Genomic DNA, 11666 nt, shown 5'->3' with positions numbered 1-11666 from the left:
ATTTCTAAGCAGAACTGCACCAGCAGTGCCCACCCTATGGGAGGAAACAAAACAACCACACATGAGTCAGGTGCTCTTATAAATGTTTGTGGGCATTTGAATTTAATAGCTGAATTGAGTTTGTGCTTTTCCTGCAAGTGAAGAATAACTGTTTTCCAATGGAGTTAGCAGGAGGCAAAGCTGAAAATCAAAGTGTGAGCTTTGTGTTTCCTGACAATTTTCCTTTAACAAGGTAGCTCCAGCTGCTAACTGCATTTTATTGCATTCCTCAAAGACAGATCTCCGTGCAAGGATACTTTTAAGAGCTCTAGTCCAAAAATAAAGGTACTTGGATTTATTTTTATGGTTACATATATTTTATGTTGGTCTCACAGCCCTTAGTGCTGCATTACCCATAGCCTCACTAAGACACAGCACAGGCTGGATGATGCCATGATGAATTTTTTGCATTTTATATATCTTTTATAGATCTTTTCTGTATCTTTTATGTATTCTCAGTGCTCTTAGAATACATACTTGTAATTCTTTAAGTCTGATAATTTAATATAGTCCTGGTATTCTGTCAGGCTAGAAGATCAAACATCCTAAAGGCCTTGTAGATGAAAGCTGGAAAGCCCTACAGTATCTTGAAAATCCAAGGTCCCATCTAAAATATATCTTATAAACTAAGATTAAACCCATCCAAAAGGGAATACTTTGAGATGAGAAAATGTGACACTGTTGATTCAAGCCTCTCATTGAAGCATCTTTATTAGATATACTAATTTGTAAAATCTATTAAATTGTACACACAATCTCTCAGGTGTACATTTCAGCATACTCCACCTTAATGAAGTGTTGCACCAAAAGGATCATTATTAAATTACGAGGTAAAAACCCCTTTATCCCTTAACTGTGCCTGGCTCTTAACTTTAGGATCAAGGAAAAAGCATCACCCTGACAGGCAGGGTGATGGCAAGGAGTGGCCTTTGCACCTGCCTTAGGACCTGTGTGGCACTGCCAGGCTGAATGCCCACCCTGGCTCTGCTCACAGTGACTCCCAGGCTGAAGGGAGCTCTGCACACACAAGGAACCATGTCCTCCTCAGCTCTGGGGTCTCTGGCAGCCATCCTGACAGAAAATGCAGATCTGCAGTGGAACAACCCACAGCTGATCCCAATTAGAGTGCTCGGATGCAGAAATTCACTCACACCCCACAGGGAGCTGTAGGCAAATGCAGCTGGTGACACAGCCCAGGAAGCAGGAACAGCACAGAGCAATTAATCACACCAGAACTTCAATGAGCACCTCACTCACCCCATTTCAGTCAGTCAGAGTCAGGGCACGGCCACTTTCAATGCAGAAAGCTCCCTCAGCACTTTGTTAGCACAAAGACAGACATCAGGGGCCAAACATCTGGGAGCAGCAGAACTGTGGGCCACCACTGAACTGTGCTGAACATCTCCCTGAATTTAAATCCATTTGTTCACTGGCAGCTGTCCTGAAGAGAGGCTGACAGGAGAGGGGTGTTGAAGGGTTGTACAGCTGCACACATGCAAGGACAATTCTGCATCCAAGCTCACCATCTGGTTTGTGAGGATGGCACCCTTGATTCACCCTGAGCCACCAGCCATGCTCCAAACCCTGTGTAAGGAGCCAAGGCTGCACAGGCATGTGAGCCTCCACCAGGAACAGAACCCACCTCACCTCCACCCTGGGCAGGGCATTGTAAATGCACAGTGAGCCCTGTGACAGAGAAGAACAATTCATCTGACTCCGTGTTATCAGAAGGCTAATTTATTACTTTATTATACTGTATTATATTAAAGAATGCTATACTAAAGAATACAGAAAGGATACCTACTGAATGCTAAAAAGATAATTATGAAAACTCCTGACTCTTTTCAGAGTCCTGACACAGCTTGGCCCTGATTGGCCAAAGAGTGAAAACAACTCACAGCAGAATCCAATGAACCAATCACCTGTGGGTGAACAATCTCCAAACACACTCCACATGAGCACAACGCAGGAGAAGCAAATGAAATAAGAATTGTTTTCCTTTTTCTCTGAGGTCTCTTGCTGCCTTTCAGCTTCCCAGGAGAAAACCTGGGTGAAGGAATTTTTTCAGAGGATGTGAATGCCACAGGCAGGGCACCCAGCACAAGGAGAGGGTTTTCTTTGCAATTATAACTCTGTATGTGAAGAACTGCAGCTAGAACTCATGATCCCCTATCCCTGATGGAAGCACTGGCAGCCCTAGCCCTGATCCAGCCCTTTCCCACCCTTGGCACCCTCAGCACCCCGATTTGCTCCCCTCAGTGTTCATGGGTCAAGCAGTGCCCTCAGGTGGCCAAGGAGACACCCAGGTTGGGGACACAGAAATCTGAGCACAAATATCACACCCACAACCTGTCCCATGCAATTCTTTATTAGCTTTCTCCAAGAAGCTGCAGTGTTATTATTAAATTTTTAAAAATCTCTTTGCCAGGATTTTTTCTCCTGGGAAGCTGAGAAGCCTCAGAGAAAAAGGAAAACAATTCTTATCTCATTTGCTTCTCTTGTGTTTTGCTGCTTTGGAATGAGGTTAGATTGTTTATCCAACATGTGAATTGTTTTTACTTAATGACCAATCACAGTCTGGCTGTTTTGGGACTCTAGAGACAGTCATAGGTTTTTAATTAGTATCTTGTTAAGCCTTCTGTCTGTATCCTTCCTCTATTCTTTAGTGTAGTTTTAGATATAATATAATATAATATAATATAAGCCTTCTGAGAACATGGAATCATCAGATTCATTCTTTCCTGCCATGGGGGACCCCAGAAAATGCCACCCTGCAGCTCCTCACCAAATACACAGCTGGGAGACAAACACCCCACAGCTTCCTGGGAATGTTCAGAGGATCAGTTTTGTTGGCCATGGCCACCAAAAGGTGTCCCTGAACTGTCAGCAGTGGCTACCAGACAGTGAAATTTTTTAAGAGTGAATTCAGATTTGCTTCCTTCCTCCTCCATGCCCAGGTAGGATGAGTGCAAACACACTGCTCAAAGACATGACGTGAGCACTGTTTCTAAACTCTAATCTGACATGTTTTCTTTATTTGTAAGGACAAATATCTTTCATGGCAGCAGCCTGAAGGACTCTATTACACTCACACACCTGCAGCACCTCATGTAAGTATCAACATTTTTACCATGACACAAAACAGGCATGGCAGATGAGGGAAAGGAGAAATTCCACAGCTGGAGGTGACTCCCTTCTATCTTCATGGCTTTTTTGGCTCAGCCTCTTCAGAGACCAAGACCATTTCCACTTGAAAATGGTACAGTCCAAGCATTTCATGCTGAGGCCAAGACTCAACTCATTCAGCTTCCAAAAAGCACCAGGAGAGCTCCCTCAGTTCCTCGTCCCCTTTGCAGCATCACAGAACGTGCCAGAAGCTGGGCAGTGCCAGTCCCTGCTGCCTGTCAGGAGCCAGGTGAGCAGCTCACGTCATGATGGTTCTCCACAAACAGTGAGACCTTCAGGAGAGTATCTGAGACAGAGAGAAAACAACAACCCCGTCAGCTGAACGTGCTTTACCTGTATTCTGTATCCCAAAAACTTGTCCTAAAGGCAATAAAGAAAAGTGTGGGTAGAACTGATGAGCACTGAGCCCTTGCCACACTGTGAGGATGTTGCTTCCAGCTGTGCCCAGGTGTGATGGTGAGTGTTTTCACCTGAAGCTGACCAAGATCTCAGAGCAGGGTCACACACTGCCACAGAGCTAGCACAGCCAGGCCTGTCCCCAGGGAACATCACCCCTCAGCTCTTTATACACAGAGGTACCTTGAACAACCTCATCTTCTTTGTAGCGCTCCAAAATCCTCTCCCAGGACTGCGGCAGGGCTTCCACGTCTGCCAGGCTGTCCAAGCTGAGGCGCTGCAGGAGCAGTTTGATCTCCAAGTACCTTCGTGCCTACTAAGGATAACGAGGACAAAAGAAACCCCCAGCACCTCCCTGACACCCCCAGCGCCGCCCAGAGCCCCCCGGCAGGATGGATACAGGTGCCGGTAGTAGCGTTCCACGTCCTGCAGCCCCTCCAGCACATCGGCCAGCGAGGGGCAGCGCGGCCCCCGCCTCAGAACCGCGGCCAGCCCCAGCTCGGCCGGGCCCCGCTCCTCCACGAGCCGCAGCACGGCGCTGCCCGCGGCGCCCACGGCGTCCCGCACGGCCCGCAGCTCCTCCCTGCCGGCACAGCGGGGTCAGGCGGGCCCTGGCAGCCCTGCCCGCCCGGCCCCCGCCGCCTCCTCACCGCCGCTGGCCGAGCTGCTCCAGCAGCGCCTCGGCCGCGCCGCGCTGCTTCCGCCACAGCCGCGCCCGCAGCTCCGGGAAGGCGCCCAGCGCCGTGGCGTCCCATGGCAGCCGCCGCGCCGCCCGCATCTGCGCCGCCAGCGCGGCCAGCGAGCCCAGCAGCGGGGCTGTGGCTGCCAGGGCTCCCCGTGCCGCCGTCTCCGCCCGCGCCACCGCCTCCGACCAGGCCCGGAGCGCGGCCACGGGCGCCGCCATCACCGCCGCCATCACCGCCCGGCGCTGTTGCTGCCCGTCATCGGGGCGCGCCGCGCCGCCATTGGCCAGCCCGGGCGGCGGTTGCGTTTGAAGGAGCGAGCGCTGAGGGAGCCCTCAGTGAGCCCGCCCGGAGGAACCGCTGGGGAGAGAACCCGCAAAAAATAACCCGCAATAAGCAATAAATAACCCGCAATAAGTAACAAGAACCCGCTGAAGAGAGAACCCGTAGTAAGGAACCCGTAATAAGAACCCGCTGAGGAGAGAACCACAGAACCACCAATGGCGCCCAACAAGAAAAAGGGCAACTCCGGCGCCCGCCGCCGCAAAATGGAGGCGTTCCTCCAAGACTTCGACAGAGAAGGTAGGGCAGGGGGAAGGAGAAGGAAGGGATCGCGGGGAGGAGGAAGGGATCGCGGGGAGGAGAGGGGGACCCGGGGAGGAGAGAGGGACTCGGGGCCTGCGGGCAGGGCTAATGCTTCGTCTCCCCGCAGTGGAGCGGCGGCTGAAGCGGATCGAGGCGGACGGGGAGCGCATGGTGCAAGAAGTGGAGCACATGTACGACATGGCCATCCTGAGGCTGCCGGCCGCCATCCGCGACATGAACTGGCTGGACTTCTTCGGTGAGGAGCGGGGCTGGGGGTGCTGGGCTCAGGGACCCCTTCCTCCGTGGATAATAATGAACCCCAGTGGGTGTAAGGGAGGGGATGGGATGGGATCTACTCTCCCTGCAATCCCCAGGGAAAGACCCCACTACCCCACTGCTTCTGTTCTCTGGTTTGTGCTGGGTTTTTCACCCCCATGGTGACAACCCTGCTGTGCTGTGTGAGTGTCCCCTGACATGTCCTGATGCATCTGATTCGTTTTCTTTCTAGCAAGAGGTGAAAACACACTGGAGGATGTGGCTAAGGTAGGTGTCCAGAACAAACATAAAGCTCTCTAAAGCTATCCTACTCTGCTCATCATACTGATGGTTACAACTGAAACAGTTACATCAATATTTTCACAAAGGTTTCTTTAAAATTCAACAATAAGAGAGGCAGGTAAATCCCATCAGAGATGTGATTTACGTGGTGCTGCTCCTCCCTGTTGATCTTTCCTGATCTGCTAGATGGCACTCCCTAATCTCTGAGAGCACATGCACTTTGCAGAAAGCACAGCATTTCTAAGCTGGTTGGGCAGCAGGGTGTAGGAAAGGCACACCTGCAGCTGCCAACCAGGCACTGAGTCCTGAGGGAGGCAGAGATGCATGAAAGGCCCAGTTTGAGCACAACAGCAAACATGGAGCTCATCTGCCTGTAAAATTACTGGGGGTTTGCTCTGCAACTTTGACTTACACAAACTTTTGGCTGCCAACAATCCCAGTGGTGCCACAAGTGTTTTTAATTTTAGGCAGACACGGAAATAATGAAAATCCGCAGGCTGAGCACAGATAGCGTCGATCCCCTGTTGGATATTGCTGAGAAGGGTGAGTTTAAACATTGTGGAAGCATGTTGTTGTTGCTTAATGTGAATAATAGTTCAATTCTTGTTCATATCCATAAGTATGCTTAAACTAGGAGAATAATTCTACTTTTATCCCTAGTACCTACAGTACCTCTAATTAATTTCATTAAAACATTCAAAATAATCCAAAGTAGTGCTCTGGCAACAATTAGGCTTTGGAATTTGGATTTCTGAAGCAAATTGTTGCCAAAACTGCTTGTAGCTGTTTGCCTTCCCTGCTAAATAATAATTTAAAGTTATTATTCAGTTAGATAACACTTTCTCTTTGCAGTGAGTAGAATCAAAAGGAGTGTTGAAGGCGATGAGGAAGCAGAGCCTCCATCACTTCCACGGCAGAAGAGATCTCGACTTGCCAGCCAGTGTCCTTCAGAGGCTGAGAGTGGGGATGTAAGGACTGCCAAGGTGAGTGAGTAGCTGTTCTCTGGGGTGGAATTGTCCTCAGGAGAGGAATTGCTGACTAGGGCTGCCCAGGATGCCCTGAGGGGGACTGCACCCAGCTGGTGCTTCCCAGAGCGTTCTAGCAATGGGGAGGGTCCCAAAGGCTAGAATGCTGTTTGCTCTGGGCCCTTGTGCATGGAAAGGGACTGAGCATTTTGTGTGGAAGCCTCTTTGTGTGGACTCAGCTGTCCCACGAGATGGAAGTAACTGATCTGGTGAGTGATGTGTGCTGCAGGTGAAGGCATCCACCAAAAAACCACGTGTGGCCAGAAGACCTCCCTCAGCGAGACTGAAGGGCATGAACAAGAGGTAAAGGGGATGTCTCTGTCTCCTCTCTGGAAATGGAGAGTGCAAATAACAATATTTCTCTTTGGTGGGATGGGCTTTGGTTTGGGGGGGAGAGTTGTGCCTCACTACAGGGCAGAACTGATGTGAATGAAAGATGGACAGCTGGCTGTCCTGTGAGAACAAGCTGTCCCCAGTTTCGGGGTCAGTGGTTAGTGATAACCCCTGGGGTTAGTGGTGGTCACCTTCTCCAAGTGTCTGTACACTTGCTGGAGGTTGTGTTATGTACAGATATTTATTTCCCTTTTACAGATCAAGCAAAAACAGTTTCATCACTCCAGCTTCTGGCAGAATGGTTGATATGTGTGCTCAGGGAGGCACCTCCATGGTTACACCCAGATTTGATCCCAGGTTTGTTAACAGAGAAAACAAATACATTTCCCTTCTATCTCTAATCCAATCTGCCTTGCACCATCTGTTTATAACACAGCCTTTAGTGGCTCTTTGGACCTGAAATGAAAGACTTGGACTATGTTGGGAATGGTGAAAGTTTGCTAAGAAAGTTTCACAGATATGTATGCTTGGCAGACAGATTTTTGAATATAGAATTTGAAGAAGGAATAGAAATGAAAGCAAGTTTTGACATAGAAGAAAAGAATTGCTGAGCCAGTCTTACTGGATTACCAAGGAGGCAAAGGGTGTGTTAGTTAGAAGGGGATTTTATGGCTTAGAGCAAAGAATAAACTCACTTTAAACAGAAGATGTTTTTACCAAGCAGAAAGATAGCACAGGCAAACAAGTCAGCAGAGTTGCAAGTAGAAAAAATTCTCAGAATTTTCCACTGCAAGAAAACTGAAAACCAACTTCTAGCTTAAACTGTAATATACTGACTTTTAGTGATTGGAGAACAGCAACATAAATATGGTCATTACAGTAGTTATGATAGGCTATAGATAAAAGTTAAGGTATAGATTGGTTCTGCTGTATTGAGATGCTCAGCAAAGAAAAGCATAGAATGCATTGTAACCAAAAGAAAAGTATAGAATGCACTGTAACCAAAAGAAAAGTATAGAATGCATTATAACTAAAAGAAAAGTATAGAATGCACTGTAACCAAAACTAAGGGTCACCAGGCCTGCCTGCAGCTGGAGCTGGCAGCTGTAGGCACAGCTCTGTCACCCACAACCCTGGACTCCTGTAACACCTTGGATGTAACAAACTCCATTTTGGAGAGCAGCCTGGAGTCCCACATCCCTCATTCAGGTTCTTACTGGTCTGCAGGTGCTGTGAGCAGACATCACTCTCTCCTATCTCGTTGTTTCAGGATGTTCAAGACGCCGGGGCTGCGCACTCCCGCCATCAACGAGCGCGTTTACACCTTCTCTGCCAAGGGCAGCCCCCTGGCTGAGCCTGAGGATGTCATCCTCACCCTGCCCCTCGGTGGGGGAGAGGTAAATCCTGACCCTTCACTGCCCAGGCACCTCTTGGAGCCTCACTTGCTTCCCTTCAGCCCCTCTTGTCTCTTTAGCTGTGCCACTGCAGTTTATCTGAGGGGTTGATTGAGTTTAAAACAAACCTGAAGAGGTTCTTAGCCAGAAGTGGGGACTGCTCAAGCTGGTTGGCACAACAGGAGGGTGTTTCATTGTGCATTCACTTTAAAGCACTTACACTGATACTACTGCAGCTTTAGTGGGTTTGATGATGGCTGAATGCCAGTGCACCCACAAAAATAAAATCATTCACTCAGTGTGGCTTTATCCCCCATACCACAAATCAAGATATTTAAAACCACCACAGCCAGTAATGCATTAATGCTCGGCAGGAAAGGTGTGAGATGAGCTGAATGTAGTTCTCTGCCTGCCTATACTTAGATCTTAACCTCTTTTATTTAACTCTTTTACTGTCTTCAGCTGGCCAGACAGAAAACCTGAGCTTTGTGTTTGTTTCCACAGAGCATACGTTTGACAGAAAAGGATCTGACCAAGAAGAATTTCCTTCAGCTGAACCCCAAGGCCCAAGGGCTCATGCAGAAGCTGTCAGTAAGTCTGGGTGTTTTTGTCAGCCATGGCTGTAAGGCAGTGCTGTCCCTCTGTCACCAGTCAGGGGCTTGCTGAGCTGCAATAGAAACTCCTTATTTCCCCTGACCCCTTGTCTTGAATTTTGGCTGAGGTGAAGAAGGGAGAAGCAGGAACTTTACATCACATCTGGCTCAGTACAGAGTGGGGAAAAGAGCTGTTGTCACTCTGAAAAACAGAGCTGTGCTTTAGGCTGGAGCTGCAGGTGCTTGTGGGCTGTACCAGTCTCAGTACTGATGGATTTCTCTTTCCTTTCAGGTTTGTCTCACACAGGCTTGCAACGAGGCAAAATTGCCCCTGGATGGAAGTCAGTGAGCAAGACATCCCTCCGTAGTTCTTGTTTTTATTTGTATATTTCTTTTATTGATATGCAGAATGGAAGCTAAAAACTAGTTATTTTACTATGGTGTGTAATGGGAGAAAAATGAATGGAACTTTGGAGAGAAATAAAATTAATTTAAAATTTCCTTTAAGGTTGAAACCATGACACTTCTCTTGGGCTTGCAGATTAGCAAGTGGGCAGAAAGCCTGATGGTTGTCATGTTAAGGGCCATGTTCAGAGTAAAGAACTCTGCTTCTCTCTAACTTTGTCTAGAATTTTCTTTTTCTAGAAAAAAGCCTGTTTCTTTGTAAGCTGGTGCTCTGTCCTTTCCAAAGATGCCTCTTTATCCTTCATTTAAGCCTCTTTATGGGGCTATAAGCAAGGATGTTGAGATTTTGAAACCTTTTCTGTATTTCAAAAGTTCTACTTTTGGCAAAACCAGGCCTGCACATGGTTAAAATGGAGATAAACTGCAATCAGAGCTCTTTGGTGCAGGGTGTGGCAAAGCTTATAGAACAGCATTTATACATTAATTTGCTTTTGGAGAACAACCATTTTATTGTATGGAAGACCTCATGGATCTGGAAAACTCTCTTTGAGAGGTTTGAGCAGATTCTGAGTCCTAACTGCAGGTGGCAATAAAATATCCCACTCAGCTCCACCTCCACCTGCCTTGCTCTGCTGTGCACATATTAATTAATTAAAGGCATCCATTAGTTGAGCTGTAGATAAAAAATGGATGTGCTTTTGAATATGTAAGTTGAGATTCTGCTTTTAAAAAAGGAAAACAAAAATAATTAGTATTTCTAGCCTGGCTATAGAATTCTTTTAAATCAACACTGATTTAAAAGCTCTAACTGATCAATCACCTGATTTAAAAGCTCTAGTTGCAATTTTTAAGACCAAAGCTCTTCCAAAAGAAGTTTTCCTTAGGAAAGAGGAAGCTGCAGAGGGAACAAGCACGTGGCTGTTTCCCCAGGGCTGGGTAAGTGCAGCCTGGCAGGGAAAATGCATTTCTGCTTCCCCTGGCTGTGCCAGAGCTCAGCCCTGCTTCAGGCAGGACTTCCTGGGGCCTGGGGGACTCTGTGTGCTGAGCTGTGCTGTGAGAGCTCCACGTTTCTGCCCAAATTATTAATGGAAATGTAAAACTATTGATCTGAGAAATAATTATCAGTGAATCCCCTGTGCTGGCTCTGAGCTCCTGAGCAGCAGCTCCAGCAGCCTGGCAGAGCTGCACTGCCAGCTTTGTCATCCTCAACATCTTCCAGCTGGCCATGGATTCAATGGCAGTGTAAGACATAAACTGATAACAATTCCCTGCCTGCTGATGGAAGGAATGATGGTTTGGTACAAATTAGAGCCATCTCCAGGCAGATTTTTCATGCAGGAGTTCTTGATTTGAAGGTGCAGGACAGCACATACAGCTCTCTCCCCTGACCCATGTAATTCCACCAAAAATCTGTTTTTCCTGGGTCAGCTGACTGAGTTGGGGGCCCAGAGAGACACATTGGTCCTGCCCAATTTTTAGCAAAATGGGAATTTGCTGGAGAAGTTTTCCTAGAGGAGCTGCTGTCCTGGGGCCCCTGACTGAGCTGGGAGCCCAGAGAGGCACCACTGGTGCAGTGCCCATGGCTGCCCTCTGGTCTCAGCAGGGCTCAGGGTTGGCAGGATGTGCCAGCACAGCCTCAGCACATTGGTTTAGCTTTATTGTATCCTGAAATAGCCAGAGCCTGGTTTTCCCTTCTGGTCTCACCAGGATTCAGGGTTTGGGAGGATGTGCCAGCACAGCCTCAGCCCTACTGTGCCCAGTGAGACAAGAGATCCTGGACAGGAAAGGGATTTTTGCTTCTGCTCTCCCACCTGCCACCTCCTGGAGGTTTCCAGGGTGGGGACAGTGAAGCAGCTGTTGGGTACTTGTGGCTGATTCCTCAACTTCTGGGATTCTGGCTGGGCCCTCCCAGGGGGAAAAACACTCCTGGAATGGGTTTGTGTCAGGAAGGAGAGACACATTGGATCTTTTCTGTCTTCAGGTTTTTGCTTCCATCCTCAACATACTAAAAATCCTAAAACCTCAATTTCCCACCTCAGTGATGCATCTACACTGCTCTCTACAATCTACTTCATACCTAGTGGATTTTAGGCCATTCTGGAGTTTAGGAAACTTGCTCCATAAATGATGGTCAAAGTCAGTGCTCCCCTGGGGGTCAGGGCACCCCAAGGGCAGACAGGGAACTATTCCCAGTGCCCTGGGTTTTCACCTTTACACCTGCTGTGCTTGAACAGGGCTATTCCACCCCATGCCATGGCTCAGGCAGTGCCAGTGGCTCTGCAAGGTGGGACAGAGCTGCCTACAGGGACCCAAGTGACAAATCACCAGTGCCATTGTTGAGGGGGGCAGGCACAGGCAGTGATGGGGCTGTAATTAATTAAGTGCTGTTCAAATTGATGCAGGAGTGCTGGAAGGAATGTGTGTGTGTGTATTGTGAGCTGTAGGACACAGGTGTGATGGATATTGTCC

The 11666-nt window shown here is 48.2% G+C and overlaps 2 protein-coding genes across 2 annotated transcripts; one reads left to right on the top strand and one right to left on the bottom strand.

Annotated features, from left to right (window-relative positions):
• Positions 1-2750: 2750 nt before the first annotated feature.
• Positions 2751-4537, bottom strand: AIRIM (AFG2 interacting ribosome maturation factor). Its single transcript, XM_058040314.1, has 4 exons — positions 4272-4537; positions 4022-4204; positions 3805-3926; positions 2751-3511 (listed from the first exon to the last, which is right to left on the bottom strand). Exons 1-4 carry the CDS (start codon positions 4535-4537, stop codon positions 3444-3446), a joined length of 639 nt encoding a protein of 212 aa, XP_057896297.1. The 3' UTR covers positions 2751-3443.
• Positions 4538-4608: 71 nt separating this feature from the next.
• On the top strand, positions 4609-9411 carry CDCA8 (cell division cycle associated 8). The gene is made up of 10 exons (XM_058040346.1): positions 4609-4886; positions 5017-5145; positions 5398-5432; positions 5915-5990; positions 6300-6430; positions 6702-6775; positions 7064-7162; positions 8076-8202; positions 8704-8790; positions 9085-9411. The coding sequence occupies exons 1-10, from the start codon at positions 4805-4807 to the stop codon at positions 9139-9141; spliced, it is 897 nt and encodes a 298-aa protein (XP_057896329.1). The 5' UTR covers positions 4609-4804; the 3' UTR covers positions 9142-9411.
• The last annotated feature ends 2255 nt before the right edge of the window (positions 9412-11666 follow it).

The sequence above is a fragment of the Melospiza georgiana genome, chromosome 24 (assembly GCF_028018845.1).
Source record: "Melospiza georgiana isolate bMelGeo1 chromosome 24, bMelGeo1.pri, whole genome shotgun sequence".
Lineage (NCBI taxonomy): Eukaryota > Metazoa > Chordata > Aves > Passeriformes > Passerellidae > Melospiza > Melospiza georgiana.
This window is presented reverse-complemented; position numbering and strand designations above follow the sequence as displayed.